Source organism: Bubalus bubalis, chromosome 6 (assembly GCF_019923935.1).
Source record: "Bubalus bubalis isolate 160015118507 breed Murrah chromosome 6, NDDB_SH_1, whole genome shotgun sequence".
In the NCBI taxonomy this organism is placed as follows: Eukaryota; Metazoa; Chordata; class Mammalia; order Artiodactyla; family Bovidae; genus Bubalus; species Bubalus bubalis.
In genome coordinates, this window is record NC_059162.1 from 66,626,712 (window position 1) to 66,651,028 (window position 24,317).

General features: G+C 38.2%; 1 protein-coding gene and 1 non-coding gene across 5 annotated transcripts in view; both read right to left on the reverse strand.

Moving 5' to 3' along the window:
* The window catches only part of MIGA1 (mitoguardin 1), an 85,265-nt gene that overhangs the window by 56,642 nt on the left and 4,306 nt on the right, over positions 1-24,317 (reverse strand). For all 4 annotated transcript variants that reach the window (XM_025288415.2, XM_006068428.3, XM_044944825.1 and 1 more), the window contains 5 exons: positions 13,613-13,790; positions 7,638-7,768; positions 5,090-5,216; positions 2,349-2,482; positions 1,481-1,604 (listed from right to left, as the gene is read on the reverse strand). In XM_025288415.2, the coding sequence (XP_025144200.2) occupies positions 1,481-1,604; positions 2,349-2,482; positions 5,090-5,216; positions 7,638-7,768; positions 13,613-13,790 (694 nt within the window). The remainder of the gene's footprint in view (positions 1-1,480; positions 1,605-2,348; positions 2,483-5,089; positions 5,217-7,637; positions 7,769-13,612; positions 13,791-24,317) is intronic.
* LOC112585819 lies at positions 23,391-23,498 on the reverse strand. Its single transcript, XR_003110402.1, has one exon. It is a non-coding gene; the product is annotated as a U6 spliceosomal RNA (small nuclear RNA).

Sequence of the window (24,317 nt, forward strand, 5' to 3'; positions counted from 1 at the left end):
ACTTAAGCTAACTGAATGGATGGGTGGATTATGGGTCCCACTCTAGAAATCCTACCCATTTAGAGTTCCAAATTAACAGCAATTCCTCAGAAACAACTTGAAGCCCCGGAAATCAAACCATGTCCCTAGAGGTCTTCTTGGCCAGATGCAATGTAAACCCGACACAGACCATCTGAGCAGTACCCCAAAAACCTTTTATGACTGATAACCTGAAGAAATGAGAGATGGATTCCACCAACTGCTATGATCAGTAGAAAAAAGAAACTCTGGGCATGCCAAACAGAACAAAATCTGAGACGCATATTAAGAGACTAATAAGTAGACAACAACACATCTACCTGATCCTTATCATGAAGTCAGACAGAAACTGCAGGCAGAAGATTAAAATAGTGAGGGCAAATACAACTTTCCTAAAATAAAACATGAATAGTCTCAGGCCCCCTTCCTCATATTTATAAATTTTTCCTACTTCTTCTTCTCTGTGGCTTTCTTTGCTGCTTATCCACTTTGCTATCTTTTCTAGTTGTTCCATTCCCACTTTTACATCTGACTTCTTTTAAAAATCCTTCTCTTTGTTCTTTTTCCAACTTATTGTCACAAATACCATTCTAATAAGTTACAAAAGAAATTGTATAAATATATACCTATATATATATAAAGAAAGCTTTGATAAATTCTATTTGTTGACATGAATATTATCTTTTTTTTTTCTGGCCAATAATCTCTATATGTCAAAAATCTTATACCTATACCAAAAGCAGAGAAACTATTAAAAAACACTCAAGTGTAATGAAAAATTTTTTAAGACAGTAAGTCAAGGAAGCAATTTTTTTTTTCTCATTCTGTCTCTCTCTGTTTTTTTTTCAGCTGCTCTGGGCAGCCTTCAGTTCCTTGACGGGGATTGAACCTGGGCCATCACAGTGAAAGCCCAGAATCCTAACGACTACTCCCAGAAGCAGTTTTAATCATTCCTCCTTAGAAGACTTCACTTAAGAAGTCTATTCAAAGTTCTTTTCTCTTTAAAGTAGGAAACAAATGTAATGGTATATGATAATGTATGTATTGACTACTTACATCAAAATGTAGCCTGCAACTGAAACAGGGACAAGAAATAGAATTACTTAAAATACTTTAAATGTAAGTCATGAGCTACATGACCATTTCTGAGGTAGTGTGTCTCCCTCTCATATTATTATTTTTTTCCACCCTCCAACCTTTAACTGGGATTCTTTCACTTGGAATGTAATTTTAAAATAATGTTACAATCCTATCTGTGGTAAGTGCTTGAATTTGTATCAGTAAGCTCACTTGCAAAGTTAAACTGAAAGGAGAAAAACCAATAAATATGATAGAACTGTTTATCTCTTGGCTGTTTTCTAAAAAGTAGTAACCATATTAATACACTTTAGTGAATGATTTCAAGAATATAAAAGAATAAAATGACACATTCCATAAAAACCACATAAAATAACCACCTTACCAGTATCATTAACAAGGGAATTAGGATCAGATGCCCCCAAGGTAGCTTCAAACTCCTCTTGGAGACGATATGCTCTTTGCAACAGAGATTCAAGTTTATGGATAAATTCAGTACTAATAATATCCTACAAGGAGAGAACACATACACACAGCAAGCATTAGATGTTAATGTTAAAATTCTACACATTTTCCACTTTTAAATGAAAGAAAAGTGAGGAATGTTATTTAAAAAACTACTGGTTGGGTGGTGAGAATACTGCGATAGAAGTCAGGGGGCCTGGGTTCTGGCTGTGCCTCGCATGGAGTCACCTCCATTTCCTACTCTGTATAATTGAGTTGGACTAGATCAGGGGTTCTCAATGTAAGGTCCCTAATCAGGAGCATCAGTATTACCTGGGAACTTGTTAGAAGTACAAAGTAGCAGTGAATTAGAAACTCTGGAGGTGGGGCCCCCAAGTCTGTTTTTTAATAAGCCTTTCAGAGGCTCGTGATGCATGCTCAACTTTGAAAATCATTAGCCTAGACAATAATCAATAAATAATAGTCTAGCTCTACATGACTATATGAATATAATGGCACTTAATTCAATCCAAAGCACAAAGCAGAGGTTAAAAAATTCCTTCAGAAATCATATCTGCTTAATTCTATATATTCTTGGAAAATCATGAAATGATGAATTGCAAATTTGAGATTTAACAGCTAACTGAACAGGAAGAGCCCAGTGAGAAATATCCCTACACAAATCCCAAAAGAGAAAAACATAAAAAGTTCTGTTAAATGCCACAGAAATCAAGGACACTGAATCAACATTAAAAATAGTTAAATTTTTCCAATATTATGAAGACCACTTCCAAATAAGTCACCCTTACATCTACACTTTCTTCTGCAATAGCATCTCCTGCACCCAATTTAATGGAACCACAGGCTTCATCTTCAGCCTGTCTATTTCGAAAGGTTAGAGCTTGTTCCCATCGACGCAATGCCTCTTCAAACAATTCCATACCTAAAAATTAAGAACAGAACAATTTTATTTATTTTTTTTGGCATGGCGGCTTATGGGATCTTAATTCCCCGACCAGGGATCAAACTCACACCCCCTGCAGTGGAGTGTCGAGTCTTAACCACCAGAAGTCCTTCTTAGTAGAATCTTAATATCCTAATATATTCTAGGTCTACAGTTCCAGTCAACCAACAATCAGGGAGAAATGACTGATGTGTTTTTCCTTTCTAAAAACTAGTAAGTCAAATGCATACAGTAATTAGAATTTTTCCAAAACAATATCATAAATTCATCAAAAGTCCCAACAATAATAGCTAATTTTTATAGTCACAGAACTATCTTTCAAAATATCCCTCTAAGTTAAAAACTGATAGGCAAATAGAAAAACAGGTTGAGAACAAACTATAAGGTTTATAAGAGGCTTTCAGAAGAAGAAAGCAAAGCTAAGAAGAAAAATAATAGCACAGAAGTCTAGAATAATGTCTTTTCTATCTTTTTTCCACCAAAAGGTGTCTTAATCCACTATGACACCAACTTGCTGACTTGGATGGATAAAGTGCTGGACCAGATTTAAAAATAAACAAGAAGAACCCATAAAAGGTTACAGTTGGAGTAGGAATTTCATATCTCTGCTTACAGAAAGCTTTTGTGGAAAAAATAAGTGATTATGTGCCTCTTTTTCTTCAAATTAAAAAAAAAAAAAGCTTACCAAAATAATTATGTACCTCAAACAAAACCAAAATATTTCAAAAGCTCAATTTCTCTAGACATATAAAAGTAAAAGATCTTTAAAAGCTGCTTAAGAATCTGGCCAAGTCATTCTCAAGATGTTTTTAAGATATGGTAGTTAAGAGAATGTGTGTTAATCACTCAGTCGTGTCTGACTCTTTCGACCCCATGGACTGCAGCTCGCCAGGTTCCTCTGTCCATAAGGATTATCCAGGCAAAAATACTGGAGTGGGTTGCCATTCCCTTCTCCAGAAGTTAACAGAACACCTGTCCTCAAAAATCATTTCTTCTGTTATCTATAGAATCTACTACTCTAAACAAATAAAATGTTCTGTGAATGAAATGTAGGTTTTTCCTTTATTTCATTTTCTGTAGCAAAGAATCATTGCCTGGATCTTCCTTCTAAAAAAATTTATACACTTAAAAGACTTAACTTTTCTAAACTATGTAATTCTCATTCCTTCATCCTTTTCTCACTCCATCCCCTCTCTGGCCCTCCAATTATTTTGGCCAAATAGAAGGAAGAATTATTTAACGCCAGAGATGCCCAAAGAGAAAAGGTGCCTCTCAGGAAGTTCTGTGTCTCACCTCACTGCAGAACATGGCCCAACTGTCACATATCAGCAATTCTGTAATAGAACTGAAACAGTATTTCCTACCAATCCTAATTCTATGACACTGAGACTCCCTACAGCTTCTCTAGCTTGCTCTATTTCTCTTCAACTCTCTCAATATTCTTGTGAAGTGGCCAAAGTAGGTTTACTAGGCATAGTTAAATCTAGAAGCACAGTGAGCTTAATTCTTGGAAACTTCGGAAAAGGTAGCAGAAGAACTACTCTTACATCCTTCGCCAAGGGCAGGAGTACCCAGTGTACAACAGCAGCATCTTTAATGATTGATTCCAGAGTGTGAGGAAAGCACACAGTCCTTCTGCCAACTCATCACCCCCTTACTGCTCACTGGCTAGGACTACAAGACTTTTTTGGTTTTCTTTTTTAGTTAGCATGCATTTCCCTTAAAAGGAATATAGCCTGAAATAGAGTACAGAGGAACACAGGCAAGGATTTGAAAAAGCATTTGAGTCTGATTCAGTATTAAGGACTCTGGTTCTCTTCCTGGGTTCCAGTGAAACTTTCTAGACATTCTTATGTTCTAGCTGTAAACAGAGGCCCCCTTCTATGTAAAATCCTTCCTAGATATAGGAAGAATACAAATGATAGCTAGATAAAAGGCTACTTTCAGTGCATTTTGATTGATTCGTTAGATAGAAGTCAATAGATGAGGTTAGGTGAGTGTAACAGACTGAATAATGACCACCCAAAGATGGTTCCTAGTACCTGGAACTTGTAAATGTTACCATATAAGATAGTCTTTGTGGGTGTGATTAAGAATCTTAACATGGGGAGATTACCCTATATTATCTGATGGGCTCTAGATCCAATCACAACCATCCTCATAACAGAGAGGCAGAGGGAGATCTGAAACACACAATGAAGAGGAAGGCAAGGGTTGGAGTCATGTGGCCACAAGCCTAAAGTGGCATCAGAAGCTGCAAGAGGCACCGGTTGAATTCTCCTCCAAGACTCCAGAGGGAACATGGCCCAAATGACACCTTGATTTCAGTCCGTGATAATGATTTCAGACTTCAGGCCTCCAGAACTCCAAAAGAGTATATTTCTATCGTTTTAAGCCACTAAGTTTGTGGTAGTTTCTATAGCAGCCTCAGAAAACTAATACAACATGTTATGTTATGTAGACTGGAGTCAACAGATATGAGAACATTTTAGAATTACAGTTGCTTCCCTTAGAACAATCCATCATTCTTCATTTTCACATTACATATGAGTACAGTATCTTAAACCATTATTATGTTATTCCTACCCATCAAATATAAGTTCTCAGGAGTCGTCACAGGAATATTAACAAGTTTAATATCATCTTCATCTGCTTTGTCCCAGGAATTAGAATTGCCACAAGCACAGCTATGACAAGAATTGACACTCTGGACCTAAAATTGGATGGACAGAAGTTACTTCAAAATCTCTTTTATAACAGTATTTTGTGTTCTTTTATATTTATAAATTATTTACATAAATCCTAATCCTGGTAAAACAACCCATGGGATTTCTACCTGAAGAAATAAATCTGATTATATGCAATCAAACTTAGAATTCAGAAGACCCTAAGTACTCTGAACGCTTATTTGCTCAAAATTATACATGTTGAACAATATTTTTAACATAAACCGGTTGTTGTTGTTTAGTTGCTAAGTCACATCCAACTCTTTTCTGACTCCAAAGACTGTAGCCCGCCAGGCTCCTCTGTCCATGGGATTTTTCAGGCAAGGATACTGGAGGGTTGCCATTTCCCTCTCCAGGGGATCTTCCCAACTCAGGGATCAAACCGACATCTCTGCATCTCCTGCACTGTAGGCAGAGTCTTTACCACTGAGCCACCAGGGAATTTATTTCCATCAAAAATCAAGCACCTATTTTTATAGTTTACTGTCATTAAGTATTTACTTATAAATTTTACCCACACCTACTTTGATTTGAGGTAACTAGCTTACTTTCCTTTCAGAACTTATTACAATGTTGATTTTCTGCTGTAATAATGAAAATCGAAAAGCCTCTATCATCTTTACTTCTCTAGCAAGGTCTGCTGAGCCAATCATTTGTCACTTCTTTGCAAAGACTCCCAAATCCTGAACTTCAGTTCTGCCCTCTTTTGAGAAATCTAAGCTCACATTTCCACCTGCCTATTTGGTGACTCCACATGGCTCTTCTGCTGGCATCTCAAACTGATAATATGAAAAAAGAGCTTTCCATCTTCCCAAAACAAAAACTCCTCCCAAGTTCAGTAAAATTACTTTTATCTCCATAACTTCTCAAACTAGATAACAAGAAGTCATCTTTAACTTCTCTTCCCACACCTCTCATATCTAGTTATCAAGTCTTGTGGACCCTGTCCCCTCCTTTTCTACTCCTGTTGTCATGACTCTCACTCAGGCACTCATTAAGAGGCAGAAATCTAGGTTCACAGTCCTAACAGCGGAGTAAGTAAGTAGGTCAGCAAAGGCATGGATGGCAAAGTGATTCTAAAGACTAATTATCTATACTGTTATCATAAAACTCCTTTTCTCTAGTCAAGAACAGCTTCAATTTTCAGTTCAGAAAATTTAAGAGAGGTACCTCTCTGACACAGAGGAGGTCCAGATTATAGAAAGGGCATATACTTCATTATCCTACTCAGTTTCCCAGAGGAATTGAAAGGGCATGTCTTTGATCTAAATGTTCCTCCCACGGACAGAGGAACCTGGTGGGCTACAGTCCAAGGGGCCGCAAAGAGTCAGACATCACTGAGTGACTAAGTACAACACAGCACAGCACAACAGAAGAGCCTTTAAAATGTGACATATTTTTAGGCATTTAAGAAAGGAGCAGGTATATGTTCCAATAAAATACAGAAGCAAGGTATGAACAGATTACAGTATTCTATTAAACTATTTTTTAAATGAATATACATGATGTTAGAGGCATATTCTCCCTGGAACACACATAAGAAACTGTCAGTGTTCATCTCTAAGGAGGGGAATTGAGAAGATTAGGAGCACATTTTTCATGTACATTATTTAGTAGCAAGTGCATATCCTACCTGTTCTGTAAAGTAACTTTTAAACTATATTATATTTAAATAAACATTAACTTTACTCTTCACCTGTCAATCAATACTATGTTAATGGTATAAAGGAAGAGGTAAAGACTCCATACTTGGCTTCAGCAAGCCAAATACTGTTACATAAGCAGGTTCATCAAGCAGTTTTTGTAATCTAGTACCACGTTTGGCTGCATCTTCTAGCTTTTTGTAGAATACCTAGCTTTGAAGCAACACTTCCATACCAACACCATCCTCACAGGACCCCATAGGATCACATTACCTGACTCAAAAAAACCTGGAACCAAGCTAGCTGAATATTTCACAAAAAGGTAATTTTACTTGTCTGAAGGAAACAGGATCAACCAGATTTCTTAAGGTTCTCTCCATGCTAATGCTATGCTATGCTTAGTCACTTCAGTCGTGTCCGACTCTGTGCGACCCCATAGACGGCAGCCCACCAGGCTCCCCCGTCCCTGGGATTCTCCAGGCAAGAACACTGGAGTGGGTTGCCATTTCCTTCTCCAATGCATGAAAGTGAAAAGTGAAAGTGAAGTCGCTCAGTCGTGTCCGACTCCCAGCGACCCCACGGATTGCAGCCTAACAGGCTCCTCCGTCCATGGGATTTTCCAAACAAGAGTACTGGAGTGGGGTGCCATTGCCTTCTCCGTCTCTCCATACTAAAAGCTATCTACTTGTATGACATTTAAATCAATATATAATGATAGATATACAATTAAAATTAAAAGAAAAAATTAATAAAATGTTTACTTACAGAGGCTAAACTCTGTGCAGAACCCGAGCACTTACTGAAGAGTCCTCCATAGTTACAAGACTGAGATCCTTTGTCTTTGGCAGAACTTAAAGATAATGTCAAATTCTGTCTGCTACTGGAACAACTTGAACCTACCAAACAAATATATTAAAAGTACTAATAACCCCTATGATAAATTTCAGATAAAATTTCAAAGTTTATATATTCATTCAGAGGGCTCATTTTAAAATACAATTCCCCTCATTGTGTAAATTATTAAATATATCATACCATTATTAAAATCTACATTTCTAAATAACATTTTTAACACTGCTTCTGAAATGAAGATTAAAACACGCATCTAATTAATTAAGGTGGTATCTGAATGGCCTACTGTACAATCAGTATAAAAATATCGGCAACTATGAACCTTCAAATTATAAATTTAACAAAATATAAGCACTTCTTATATTTTTTCCTGAATTATACCAAAACTTTATCCATATCACATTATCTTAGTCTTTTATACATCTGTCTCCCCTAATCATCTATCCATTCATCTTAGGCAGATGCTGTGTCTTAGTTTATCTTAATACAGCAGTTAAACTTCTCAAATCAAATCCTGGCACTTACTAGTTATATGAACTCGAGCAAGTCACTTAACTTTTCCATATCTCAATAGGATTATAGTCCTAATTCATAGGATTGTTATAAAGGTTATTTTAACACAGTGAATATACAGCATGTTCACACTGCACCTAAGATCTAATAAAAACCTCAGTAAGTGTGTGTTTATCGCTCAGTCATGTCCGACTCTTCGCAACTTCATGAACTGAGGCCTGCCAGGCTCCTCCATCCATGGGATATTTCAGGCAAGAATACTGGAGTGGGTTGCCATTCCCTTCTCCAGTGGTTCTTCCCAACACAGGGACTGAACCTGAAAGGCATCATTATTGTTGTAAAATGTTAACAACACTTGGCACAAAACAGTCTTTCATTATTTGCTACACCAACAAATCACAAGAGCATACAATAAATTAACAAATAAAAAATAATTTAAAATTTAAAGAATAAATCCAGCATGCTCAAGAAATTATTTCAGTTGATACAATTTGATAATATGTACCATATCTTCGCACAGAGTCAGACACGACTGACGTGACTTAGCAGCAGCAGCAGCACCATATCTTTAAAAAAAAACACAGATTTTTTTAAAGGCCAGCAAGTCTACTTTTAGAACTGTATAAACTTAGAAAATAATCAGATAAGTATATGCGAAGAAAAATAACCTAAAGAATACAATAGGGAACTGGTTAAAAAAGTAAAGCACATTTGTACACTAAGTATATATTTAAAAATGATAGCATAGAGATACATCTATTGACATTTAAAAACATTCTTACATAATATTATATATTTTTTTAAGATTGATTGATTGATTTTTGGCTGCTCTGGGTCTTCGTTGCTGCGCACAGGCTTTCTCTAGTTGCAGTGCACAGGTTTCTCATTGTGGTGGCTTCTCTTTTGGAGAGCATGGACTTCTGGGCACATGTGGTCAAAACTTGCTGAGCGTAGTTGGTCCACAGCTTGTGGAACCTTTCCAGACTGGGGATCAAACCTATGTCCTCTGCATTGGCAGGCAGATTCTTAACCACTGGACTACCAGGGAAGCCCCCATAATATTAAATATTAAAAGGCTACAAGAGGTATGAATTTTACTTAAAGTATATAAATCATTTATTTGTATATAATAAAAATTTTATGTCTCAATGTATTTAAATGCAAATATAAATGACTATATATATGCCAAAATATTATCAGTAGTTATTTCTGGGTAGCAGAATTTCAAGCGATTTTCATTTTTTATTGATGCTTATCTGTATTATCTAGGATGTCTAAAATGAATCTATATTAACTGTGAGTTATATACTCAGTCGCTCAGTCATGTCCAGCCCTTTACGACCCCAGGAACTGCAGCAGGCCAGGATTCCCCATCCATCACCAACTCCCAGAGCTTGCTCAAACTCATGTCCATCAAGTCAGTGATGCCATCCAACCATCTCATCCTCTGTCATCCTCTTCTCCTCCACCCTTCAATCTTTGCCAGCATCCACATGTTTTCAAATAAGTCCATTCTTCGCATCAGGTGGCCAAAGTATTGGAGTTTCAGCTTCAGCATCAGTCCTTCCAATGAATATTCAGGACGGATTTCCTTTAGGATAGACTGGTTGGATCTCCTTGCAGTCCAAGGGACTCTCAAGAGTCTTCGCCAACATCACAGTTCGAAAGCATCAATTCTTCAGTGCTCAGCTTTCTTTGTAGTCCAACTCTCACATCCACACATGACTATTGGAAAAACCATAGCTTTGACTAGACGGACCTTTGTTGGCAAAGTAACATCTCTGTTTTTTAATATGCGGTCTAGGTTGGTCATAGCTTCTCATCCAAAGAGCAAGCATCTTTTAATTTCATGGCTGCAGTCACCATCTGAAGTGATTTTGGAGCCCGAAAAGATAAAGTCTCTCACTGTTTCCATTATTTCCCCATTTATTTTCCATGAAGTGATGGGACTAGATGCCATGATCTTAGTGTTCTGAACACTGAGTTTTAGCCAACTCTTTCACTCTCCTCTTTCACTTTCATCTAGAGGCTCTTTAGTTCTTCTTCCCTTTCTGCAATAACGGTGGTATAATCTGCATAACTGAGGTTATTGATAATTCTCCCAGCAATCTTGATTCCAGTTTGTGCTTCATCCAGGCTGGCATTTCGCATGATGTACTCTGCATATAAGTTAAATAAGCAGGGTGACAATATACAGCCTTGACGTACTACTTCCTGATTTGGAACCAGACTGTTGTTCCATGTCCAATTCTAACTGTTGCTTCTTGACCTGCATACAGATTTCTCAGGAGACAGGTCAGGTGGTCTGGTATTCCCATCTCTTTCAGAATTTTCCAAAGTTTGTTGTGATCCACACAGTTAAAGGCTTTGACATAGTCAATAAAGAAGTAGATGTTTTTCTGGAACTCTCTTGCTTTCTCGATGATCCAACAAATGTAGGCAATTTGATCTCTGGTTCCTCTGCATTTTCTAAATCCAGCTTGAACATCTGGAAGTTCACGGTTCATGTACTGTTGAAGTCTGGCTTGGAGAATTTTGAGCATTACTTTGTTAGTCTGTGAGATGAGTACAATTGTGCAGTATTTTGAACATTCTTTGGCATTGCCTTTCTTTGGGATTGGACTGAAAACTGACATTTTCCAGTCCTGTGACCATTGCTGAGTTTTCCAAATTTGCTGGCATAATGAGTGCAGCACTTATGCAGCATCATCTTTTAGGATCTGAAATAGCTCAATTGGAATTCCATCACCTCCACTAGGTTTTTTCATAGTGATGCTTCCTATGGCCCACTTGACTTTGCATTTAAAGATGTCTGTCTCTAGGTGAATGATCACACCACTGTGGTTATCTGGGTCATGAAGGTCTTTTTTGTATAGTTCTTCTGTGTATTCTTGCCACCTCTTCCTAATATCTTTTGCTTCTGTTAGGTCCATACCATTTCTGTCCTTTATTGTGCCAATCTGCATGATGTTTCCTTGGTATCTCTAATTCTCTTAAGGAGATCTCTAGTCTTTCCCCGGAGAAGGCAATGGCACCCCACTCCAGTACTCTTGCTTGGAAACTCCCATGGATGGAAGAGCCTGGTGGGCTGCAGTCCATGGGATCACTAAGAGTCGGTCACGACTGAGCGACTTCCCTTTCACTTTTCACTTTCATGCATTGGCGAAGGAAATGGCAACCCATTCCAGTGTTCTTGCCTGGAGAATCCCAGGGACGGGGGAGTCTGGCGGGCTGCCGTCTATGGGGTCGCATGTTGGACACGACTGAAGCGACTTAGCAGCAGCAGCAGCAGCAGCTAGTCTTTCCCGTTCTTTGGCTTTCCTCTATTTCTTTGTATTAATCACTGAGGAAGGCTTTCTTATCTCTCCTTGCTATTCTTTGGAACTCTGCATTCCAATGGGTGTATCTTTCCTTTTCTCTTTTGCCTTTAGTTTCTCTTCTTTTCCAGCTATTTGTAAGGCCTCCTCAGACAGCCATTTTGCCTTTTTGCACTTCTTTTTCTTGGGGATGGTCTTGATCACTGCCTTCTGTACAACGTCCCAAACCTCCATCCATATTTCTTCAGGCACTCTGTCTATCAGATCTAATCCCTTGAATCTATTTATCACTTCCACTGTAGAATCGTAAGGGATTTGATTTAGGTCATCCTTGAATGTCTAGTGGTTTTTCCTACTTTCTTCAATTTAAGTCTGAATTTGGCAATAAGGAGTTCATGATCTGAGCCACAGTCAGCTCCCAGTCTTGTTTCTGCTGACTATATAGAGCTTCTCCATCTTTGGCTGCAAAGAATATAATCAATCTGATTTTGGTATTAATTATCTGGTGATGTCCATGTGTAGAGTCTTCTCTTGTGTTGTTGGAAGAGGATGTTTGCTATCACCAGTGCGTTCTCTTGGCAAACTCTGTTAGCCTTTGTTCCTTTTGTACTCCAAGGCCAAATTTGCCTGTATTCCAGGTATTTCTTGACTTCCTACTTTTGCATTCCAGTCCCCTATAATGAAAAGGACATCTTTTTTGGGTGTTAGTTCTAGAAGGTCTTGTAGGTCTTCATAGAACTGTTCAAGTTCAGCTTCTCAGCATTACTGGTTGGGGCATAGACTTGGATTACTGTGATACTGAATGGTTTGCCTTGGAAACAAACAGAGATCATTCCGTTGCTTTTGAGATTGCATCAAAGTACTGCATTTCGGACTCTTTTGTTGACTATGATGGCTACTCCATTTCTTCTTAGGGATTCTTGTCCACAGTAGTAGATATAACGGTCATCTGAGTTAAATTCACCCATTCCAGTCCATTTTAGTTCACTGATTCCTAACATGTCAATGTTCAGTCTTGCCATCTCCTGTTTGAGCACTTCCAATTTGCCTTGATTCATGGACCTAACTTTTGAGGTTCCTATGCAGTATTGCTCTTTACAGCACCAGACTTTACTTCCATCAACAGTCACATGCACTGCTGCTGCTGCTAAGTTGCTTCAATTGTGTCCGACTCTGTGTGACCCCATAGACGGCAGCCCACCAGGCTCCGCTGTCCCTGGGATTCTCCAGGCAAGAACACTGGAATGGGTTGCCATTTCCTTCTCCAATGCATGAAAGTGAAAAGTGAAAGTGAAGTCGCTCAGTCGTGTCTGACTCTTCGCGACTCCATTGACCGCAACCTACCAGGCTCCTCCGTCCAAGGGATTTTCCAGGCAAGAGTACTGGAGTGGGTTGCCATTGCCTTCTCCTCACATCCACTACTGGTTATTGTTTTTGCTTTGGCTCCATCTCTTCATTCTTTCTGGAGTTATTTCTCCACTGTTCTCCAGTAGCATATTGGGCACCTACTGACCTGGGGAGTTCATCTTTCAGTGTCCTATCTTTTTGCCTTTTCATACTATTCGTGGGATTCTCAAGGCAAGAATACAGAAGTGGTTTGCCATTCCTTTCTCCAGTGGACCACATTTTGTCAGAACTCTTCACCAAGACCCATCCATCTTGGGTGACCCTACACAGCATGGCTCATAGTTTCATTGAGTTAGACAAGGCTGTGATCCATGTGATCAGTTTGGTTACTTTTCTGTGATTGTGGTTTTCATTCTGTCTGCCCTCTGATGGAGAAGGGTAAGAGGCTTATAGAAGCTTCCTGATCGGAGAGCCTGAGGGGCAAACTGAAACTGACTGAGGGGCAAGTTGTTCTGACGGGCAGGGCCATGCTCAGTAAATATTTAATCCAATTTTCTGCTATATATTAAGCAAGGAAATTTCAGAAACTAAAATGCTGAAATTACTGCACTGTACTGTACTGTACAGTGCAGTACATGTACAAATTACTCTACTGCAATGGTGTACATATAAAACTTCCTTTGTAGACTTAATTCAGCTATTTCTACATACCTTTGTCTGATGCTGCTCTTTTAGTGCATTCAAGTATGAGGTGCTCTGGTTCCCATGGTAATATTTTTCCTTTCTTTTTTCCACGTCTTCTTTTAAAGTGATGGGCCAGAAAAATTACAGATACAGCGCTCACTGCAGTTACCATGAATAACTTTTTAGCTACTGGCGAAAATTTGATCTAGAAAAGATGCAGTCAGGGTGATTATTTGCTTGCTTAAAACCTACAAAAAGACTAAAATTACTCTGAAGCTAATATAGTTCTAAATACTTCCAAGATAACATTATTTCACTCTTTCAATGACAGCTAGCCCAAATGAATTTCAAAAACATACTAAAAAAATGTAGTAGTTTATCATCCACTACTCTAAAGTTCTCAGCTAAACACTAAAAATCAAAAAGTCATCAGGAGCACAAAATAATTCAATTCCATTAATATCTGTTAAACAACTAATGATTAATTCATGCAACTCAATCTTCTATCTGAATAACAGTAGGAATCACTGCAGGAATGATTTAATCAGACTTTTAAAATGAACCAATTTTTTTCTATTTATTTTTAACTGGAGGATAATTGCCTGACAATATTGGTTTGATTTCTACCATACATCAACATGAATTAGCCATAGGTATACATATGTCCCCTCCCTCTTGAACTTCCCTCCCACCTCCCACCCTTTCCCACCCCTCTAGATTGTTACAGAGCCCCCATTTCAGTTCCAAGCCATACAGCAAATTTCCATTGGCCATCTTAAAATGAACTGATTTTTCCCAAACTATCTGGAAATCTGGGAAAACATAAATTAACTCAATTTATAAATATCATTTGTTGTTGTTCAGATGCTCAGTCATATCTGACTCTGAGACCCCATGGACTGCAACCTCCCGGGCTCCTCTGTCCATGGAATTTCCCAGGCAAGAATACTGAAGTCAGTTGCCATGTCCTACTCAAGAGGATCTTCCTGACCCACAGATTGAGCCCACATCTCCTGCATTGGCAGGCAGACTCTTTAACACTGAGCCACCAGTCATTTGAATAAGCCTTTTTATTCACGAATTAATCAACAAACATTTACTCAGCATTTTATAATATACCAGGACTGTGTTATGAAAATGAAAATTAAAATCTTGGTATAATTCTATTCAGTAAGTGTGTATGAGCCAGTGCCTCTCTTGCTTGGCCACCCCTCCCTTGAGGTGTTCCTTCTGTTCTTTCTTCAATAAACTTGCTTTTGCCACAAAAAACAAGTAAGTATGTATCAAATGTCTCCCATTGATCAAGAAGCACCAGAGGATACAGATCTTGCTTTCCTCAAGCAGTGTGCTAAGAGTAAAGACAGATATACAAATAATGTATTACAAATAACTACAGTATAATGTGATAAATACAGTAATGTTAAGGATGAACTAAGTACTAACATAAGAGCAAGTGGTAATTATCTTTTTCTTGGAGGACAAACACTATTAATCACCTAAAATGCAAAAGAACTTTAAAATAAAGCTATAGCTTTGGGGATATAATGAGAGCTAGACAGAGTATCACAAAGAGTTCAATCTTCCAACTACAAAAAAGCCAAATGCCAAATTCTCGATTTTTTTTTAATCCATCAGAATGCTGAAGTTGGAGGGTAATCTAATGGCCCCCAAACTAAGAAGACTGGTATTTACAAGGAAAGACTGACATGAACACTGGGATTTCCCTGGTGGTACAGGGTTAAGAATTCACCTGCCAATGCCGAGGACACGGGTTCAATCCCTGGTCCAGGAAGATTTCGCATTCCAAGGAGCAACTAAGCCCATGCACCACAACAACTGAGCCCGTGCTCTAGAGCCCAAGAGTTACAACTACTGAGCCCACACACGAGTACTGAAGCCTGTGTGCTCTAGGGCCTGTGAGCCACAACTACTAAGTCTGTGGCCCTAGAGCCTGTGCTCCACAATAAGAGAAGCCACCGCAATGACAAGGCCCTGCACCCACAGCTAGAGAAAAGCCTCTGCAGCAACAAAGACCCAGCACAGCCAAAAATAAAGTTAAAAAAAAGCTCATTTTTTTTTGTATACCAGAAATGACTTACTTCCATTTGCCATTCGAATTTGGCCTCAAGGACTATGATCTAACAAAAAATTTAAAACTATTCTTACTCTATTTTTCTTCCAAATCCACTTAAGTCTTCCAAAACTATCATGAAAAATCAGAACATTCCAGTGCTGTCCCAGGCTTTTTTCCCTTTACAAACCCTTTTTCCCCTTTACAAGAATTATTCTCTTCAGTAATGTCTTCACTACAGGTACTGCCAAATTTTTGATTCTTTCCATCTCTGTTTTTCCCTCTGGAACCATAGCTCCAATGTTCATGGCAACCAAATGAGATTTGGGGGGAAAAAAGAAAACAGTTCCTGGAATTTGGAAGCTAAATATCCAATAATAAAATAAATTCTAAAAATAGCACTGTCATTAAGAACACCTTACTTCTCATTATATTTTATAAACTGCCATGATCTTATTATTCTGCCCTCCAAAAAAATGCTTCTTAGGTCAAATTTTAATATTTATGGCATAAGCAGATGTAAGATAAGAAAATTAAGACCTCTACTAAAGAAAATAATCTATTGGGAGTTCCCTGGTGGCCTAGTGGTTAGGATTCGGCACTTTCACACTGTGGCTGCAGTTCAATCCCATAAACTATGAGATCCCATAAGCTGTCTGGTGTGGTTAAAAAAAAAAAAAGAATCTATTAACACAGGCCCAGCCACAGCTAAGTGGTCATGTTCTGCTATATCCTGCTGCTGCTGCTAAGTCGCTTCAGTCGTGTCCGACTCTATGCAACCCCATAGACGGCAGCCAACCAAGCTCCCCGTCCCTGGGATTCTCCAGGCAAGAATACTGGAGTGGGTTGCCATCTCCTTCTCCAACGCATGAAAGTGAAAAGCGCAAGTGAAGTCGCTCAGTCGTGTCCGACTCTTAGCGACCCCATGGCCTGCAGCCATGGGTGTTTCCAGGCAAGAGTACTGGAGTGGGGTGCCACTGCTATATCCTAGGACACTGAAATTAGAGAACCATTAGGAGACATAAATACAATATTAAAACTACTGTCAGAAATATAACACGCTTTATTAATATGAATTCAAATATAAATCAATTCACTTTTAAGATCCAAGTTCTGTTTACATATTATTATTTTTGCATAAAAGATCCATTACAACTTACAGTCTTAATCTTATGAAAAAAGAAACCTTTCCAAGACAAAAACAAGGTAAATTTCCCAGGAAAAGATTTTTATCAGAAGTAATCTAGGTAACACAAGGTCTGAAAGTTTCTATTACTCCTGCCTACCATTTATTCTGTTACTTTTTTTTCCCCACAGGGAAGTCAATTACTTCCTATATCATCACCCAGAAAACTGAAAATACAGCATCTCACAATCCCAAACTCTTGAGGGGCTTTTTGAGGTGATATAGTCCATTTCCTTAACTCCAGAGAAAATGAAAACCTAATACTGTCCTATTCATTCAACATGAACTGAGCACCAACTTATAGGCCAAACACTGAGACTAACAAGAAAGGAATAAGACACTGTTCCTCGTGCTCAGATTCCACAATCCTCCCTACTCCATAACCTGATGCTGTTGTTTAATGTTCTTGTCAAGCTCCCCCCCTCATCTAATGTTCTCAGGAGACAGAGAACAGTCAGTCACTCACAAGTTTCCTGCTCCAATAACCTATTTCCTGCTACTCAGCATACTTTTCTAACTAGAACTAAATTGATCTATTCCTCTAACACAGTACCTTACACACCTTTTAATTGCGGTGGGGTAGTGGGGCACAAGGGCAGCTCTAAGAACCTTATAAAGTTCTAAGCTCAATAAGGACAGAAATTACTACTTTATATCAACTGAAACAAAAGATATTCAATAAACATAGTTTGAATCAATCTCTCTGATAACTGGAACACATCACATGTCACATACTGTGACCTTTGGACAAGAGAGAATAATACCATCTTCTTCAAAGGGTTGCTGAAAGTGGTATCTGACACATAGCATGCATTCCAAAAATGTGCTTATTATTTTAATTAAAAAATTTTAAACAAACACCTTATTTTGAAATAATTTTAGAGTTTACAGAGAAGATACAAAGACAGCAGAGAGAGTTCTTATATCACTCAGTTTTTCTCTAACAATAACATCTTACATAACCATAGTGCTCTTGTCAAAACTGAGAAATTAACGTTAGGACAATAATATCTAAGCTACAGACTTTATTCTAATTTAACCAGTTTTTCCACTAATGTTCTTTTTTCTATTGAAGGACCAATTCAGGATACCACATTCATTACATTTAGACAGATTTTTTATTAATATTTTAAAGTGCTGAGTTAATTGTTAGACTCTTCTGATTAACACCCTGAATCTGGAGAACCAACTAAACTACTTACCACTTCACTCTGTGGTTTCCAACTGAAAAAACAGTCTGCTTGTCTTAGTATGATACACAGTAACATACCAAAGAAATCCTTAAAAAGACCACAGAAGCAAAAGACGAGCACTTTATTTACAGTATGTATTTATCAAATGAAAGAAAAAAATATTTGGAAAATATATCATTCCTTAAATACACAAGAAAATAAAACAGGAGCTCACATTTATTGAGGTGTTCACTCATCTTTTCTGTATGCCAGACAACATGCTTTTCATTCCTTTTCATAGATGACACAAATTGGCTTTCAAAAAGGTTAAGAAACTTGCCAAAAATCACACAATTCCAGAGCACTGGGATGTGAATCAAAACATACCACAGAAGATGTGTTTACATCCATGCACGCCATGTACCATGTGCTAAAATTACTTCAGTCGCACTGATGACGTATCTTAGTATGCGATTAATTATACTGAATGGCATCCAAGATGGACTGTCACTTTTGGGAGGCTGAACTAATGAACAAAAATTTTCATACATGTCTTTTTCCATTAAACATCAATATAATTCTACAGCTACCAAACTGTCTACACAATAACTCTGAGCTTTTCCTTGGTCCTTTGATGCTATTCAAAACATAGTCTGCTCTCTTAGTACAGGGCCAAAATACTTTTTGTAAAGGCCAGATAGTAATTATCTTAGGCTTGGGGAAGATACAGGTCTCTACTGCAACCACTTAACTCTGCTGTTGTAGCACAAAAACAGTTTCACGTAATATATTAACAAATGAGCATGGCTGTGTTCCAATAAAACTTTACTTGTAAAAACAGGTGGTGGCCTTGATTTAGCCCATAGGCTGTAGACTGCTTACCCACCTTGGTGCATTTCATAACATGGAATGAGTTTTGGATACCCAATACTATGACTGGAGAGTAAAGGATGAATCCTTAATTTATCTGCAATGATTCTTTATACTATTTTTTTTTTTTTTTTTTTTATCTTCCCACCCTCTCCCTCTCCCACAGAGTCCATAAGACTGTTCTATACCTCAGTGTCTCTTTTGCTGTCCCGTACACAGAGTTATTGTTACCATCTTTCTAAATTCCATATATATGCGTTAGTATACTGTATTGGTGTTTTTCTTTCTGGCTTACTTCACTCTGTATAATAGGCTCCAGTTTCATCCACCTCATTAGAACTGATTCAAATGTATTCTTTTTAATGGCTGAATAATACTCCATTGTGTATATGTACCATAGCTTTCTTATCCATTCATCTGCTGATGGACATCTAGGTTGCTTCCATGTCCTGGCTATTATAAACAGTGCTGCGATGAACATTGGGGTACTCGTGTCTCTTTCCCTTCTGGTTTCCTCAGTGTGTATGCCCAGCAGTGGGATTGCTGGATCATAAGGCAGGTCTATTTCCAGTTTTTTAAGGAATCTCCACACTGTTCTCCATAGTGGCTGTACTAGTTTGCATTCCCACCAACAGTGTAAGAGGGTTCCCTTTTCTCCACACCCTCTCCAGCATTTATGACTTGTAGACTTTTGGATCGCAGCCATTCTGACTGGTGTGAAATGGTACCTCATAGTGGTTTTGATTTGCATTTCTCTGATAATGAGTGGTGTTGAGCATCTTTTCATGTGTTTGTTAGCCATCTGTATGTCTTCTTTGGAGAAATGTCTATTTAGTTCTTTGGTCTTTATACTATTTTAAAAAATATTCCATGGAAAAATGTGGACAATAGTCATGGCCTCAGAAAATTAGTCCTATGATTGAAAAGCAGGTTGTATAGTAGAATTAGTTTGGATAAAACATACAAAAATAACTGGCAAAAATCCCAAAGCTTTGGGGAGTGTAAAACAATACTACCCTTATGGGAGAAAATTTAGCAATATCTATCAAACTTTAATACATTTACTCCTCAACCCAAAAATACAAAGCCTAAAAATTAATCCTATATATGTACTGTGTGAATTAATGTATATCAAGCTTATTCATTATAGCATTGCGCTGGAATCAAGATTACCAGGAGAAATAACAACCTCAGATATGCAGAAGACACCACCCCTATTGCAGAAAGCGAAGAACTAAAGAGTCTCTTGATGAAAGTGAAAGAGGAGATTGAAAAAGCTTCCTTAAAATTCATCATTCAGAAAACTAAGATCATGGCATCCGGCCCCATTGCTTCATGGAAAACAGATGAGGCAACAATAGAAACAGAGACAGACTTTATTTTGGAAGCTCCAAAATCACTCATCTCACACGCTAGTAAAGTAATGCTCAAAATTCTCCAAGCCAGGCTTCAGCAGTACGTGAACCGTGAACTTTCAGATGTTCAAGCTGGTTTTAGAAAAGGCAGAGGAACCAGAGATCAAATTGCCAACATCCGCTGGATCATCGAAAAAGCAAGAGTTCCAGAAAAACATCTATTTCTGCTTTACTGACTATGCCAAAGCCTTTGACTGTGTGGATCACAATAAACTGTGGAAAATTCTGAAAGAAATGGGAATACCAGACCACCTGACCTGCCTCTTGAGAAATTTGTATGCAGGTCAGGAAGCAACAGTTAGAACTGGACATGGAACAACAGACTGGTTCCAAAAAGAAAAAGGAGTATGTCAAGGCTGTATATTGTCACCCTGTTTATTTAACTTATATGCAGAGTACATCATGAGAAACAGTGGACTGGAAGAAGCATAAGCCGGAATCAAGATTGCCGGGAAAAATACCAATAACCTCAGATATGCAGATGATACCACCCTTATGGCAGAAAGTGAAGAGGAACTATAAAAAGCCTCTTGATGAAAGTGAAAGAGGAGAGTGAAAAAGTTGGCTTAAAGCTCAACATTCAGAAAACGAAGATCATGGGATCCGGTCCCATCACTTCATGGGAAATAGATGGGGAAACAGTGGAAACAGTGTCAGACTTTATTTTTCTGGGCTCCAAAATCACTGCAGATGGTGACTGCAGCCATGAAATTAAGACACTTACTCCTTGGAAGGAAAGTTATGACCAACCTAGATAGTATATTGAAAAGCAGAGATATTACTTTGCCAACAAAGGTCCGTCTAGTCAGGGCTATGGTTTTTCCAGTGGTCATGTATGGATGTGAGAGTTGGACTGTGAAGAAAGCTGAGTGCTGAAGAATTAATGCTTTTGAACTGTGATGTTGGAGAAGACTCCTGAGAGTCCCTTGGACTGCAAGGAGATCCAACCAGTCCATCCTAAAGGAGATCAGTCCTGGGTGTTCATTGGAAGGACTGATGCTGAAGCTGAAACTCCAATACTCTGGCCACCTCATGCGAAGAGTTGACTCATTGGAAAAGACCCTGATGCTGGGAGGGATTGGGGGCAGGAGGAGAAGGGGACGACAGAGGATGAGATGGCTGGATGGCATCACCAACTCGATGGACATGAGTCTGAGTGAACTCCGGGAGTTGGTGATGGACAGGGAGGCCTGGCGTGCTGTGATTCATGGGGTCGCAAAGAGTCGGACACGACTGAGCAACTGAACTGAATGTTGTTTAGACAATGACTCTTTTGCAACCACATGGACTGTAGCCCACCAGGCTCCTCTGCCCATGGGATTTCCCAGACAAGAATACTGGAGTGGATTGCCATTTCTTTCTCCAAGCAATCTTCCCGATCCCTCTGGGGTCAAACCCCCGTCTCCTCCATCAGCAGGCAGATTCTTTACCACTGAGCTACCAGGGAAGCCTCCAACTATTTAAATAATACATTTTAAAGAATAACATTAGTTTAGGATCATTGTAAGGATTAAAGAATTTACAAATATATACAATATAAAATCCCTAAGACAGTGTTTTATACACCGTGGGTGCTGCTATGTCCTGTTGCTGGTCTTTTTAAATGTCATCCAAATGGTGTGGTAACATAAACAAATAAAAGAATAAATACCAGATACTTAGACTTAATATTTTCAGCTCTAGGAATAAAATATATATATATATATATATATATATAAAAATTGGACAAATATATATATATACACACACATACACACACACATATATCTACATAATGAACTGTTGAAACAACCCAAAAACTCAAAAATAGGGAAATATTCAATAAACTATAGCACCTCTATATTTACAAAGCATTTTTAATGAAAGAGAAAATGCTCAAAATATACAACTTTATAATCTCAAATGTAATCTCAAATGAGGGGGACAAAGCAGTGGGGGTGGGGAGTGAGGGACTGGGGAGCAGAGAGATGTATGCAGAAATAAAAGACCTAGGTAAAGTATAGCCAGTAAACTTATAGAGGGGTTGTTGGTAATTTTTATTTTCTCTTTAATTCTTTTCTGTACTTTTCAAATTTTCTTTTAATCATGTAATCCTAAAAAGGAAAAGAAAGAAAGAAAGAGAGAGAACATAGGTTTTGGGATCAAAGAAAAGCAAGTTCAAATCTCATATAATATACACAATTTTAGACAAGTTAAATAAGCTATTAAAAAGCCACCAGATCTATAAATTGGAGATAATATAAAAATTCGAAGAATCTTTTAAGGATTAGAGACATTATATGTACAAAAGACCTAACTAATATCTTAAACACAGTGAACACTAAGTAGTATCTCTCATACATTACATCTGTGTAACATCCTCTCCTATATAAAATTACATAGGGGACTTCCCTAGCGGTCCAGTGGTTAAAAACTCTTGAGCTTCCACTGCTAGGGAAGTGGACCAGACGTGATCCCTGGTCACAGAACTAACTATTCGATCCCACATGCCACATGATGTGGCCAAAAAAAAAGAGAGAGAGAAATAAAATGATACTATATTTTATCATTCTAAGACACTATTCATTTTAAGATGTAAGCAAGTTTTAGAAATGTTGAAATTTGAAAAATGATTATGTTAGATTTGATGAAATTCATTCTAAGTTTAGTGAAATAAATGCTACTTTCCATATGTATCTTTTTTTTTAATTTATTTATTTTAATTGGAAGCTAATTACTTTACAATATTGTAGTGGTTTTGGCCATACATTGGCATGAATCAGCCATGGGTGTACATGTGTTCCCCATCCTGAACTCCTTTCCCACCTCCCTCCCCATCCCATCCCTCAGGGTCATCCCAGTGCACCAGCCCTGAGCACCCTGTCTCATGCATCACACCTTGACTGGCGATCTGCTTCACATATGATAATATACATGTTTCAATGCTGTTCTCTCAAATCATCCCACCCTTGTCTTCTCCCACAGAGTCTGAAAGACTGTTTTTTACATCTGTGTCTCTTTTGCTATCTCATATATAGAGTCATCGTTACCATCTTTCTGAATTCCATATATATGTGTTAGTATACTGTATTGGTGTTTTTCTTTCTGACTCAGGAATATGGAACGCTTCATGAATTTGTGTGTCATCCTTGCTCAGGGGCCATAGCTAATCTTCTCTGTATTGCTCCAATTTTAGTATATGTGCTGCCAAAGTGAGCACTCCATATGTATCTTTTTATTTACTACGTGTGCGTGCTAAGTTGCTTCAGTTGTGTCCAGCTCTTGCGACCCCATGGACTGTAGCCCACCAGGCTCCTTTGCCCATGGGATTCTCAAGGCAATAATACTGGAGTGGGTTGCTATGCCCTTCTCCAGGGGAATCTTCCTGACTCAGGGATTGAACCTGTCTCTCCTGTAGCTCCTGCACTGCAGGCAGATTCTTTACCTCTGAGCCACCGGGGAAGCCTTTACTTATTTACTACAATGGAGTACAAACTGCATTGGAAGCAGGTATTAAAAATAAAAGGATTGAGAATTTCTTGGCAGTCCAGTAGTTAGGACTCAGCACTTTCACTGTCAGGGCCTGGGTTCAATCCTTGGTCGGGGAACTAGAATCCTGCAGGCTGTGTGGCCTGGCCCAAAGGAAAAAAAAAAAAAAAAAAAGGACCATTACTATATAAAATACACAAATGGAGAATAAGCACATGAAAAGATGCTCAATATGACTAATTAGGGAAAAGCAAATCAAAACCACAATGAGAAAAAATTGGAATCCTTGTGCAGTGCTGATAGAAATTGAAAATGGTGCAGCCACTATGGTTAACACTATCGTAATTCCTCAAAAAATTAAAAATAGAATTACCATATGATCCAGAAATCTCACTTCTGGGTATACGTCCCAAAGAACTGAAAGCAGTTATTTGTACAGTCATGTTCACAAAAGTATTAGTCACGAAAACCACAAGGCAGACGCAACCCAAGTATCCAGCAATGAATGATTAAACAAAATGTGGTATATACATAAAATCAAATGTTATTC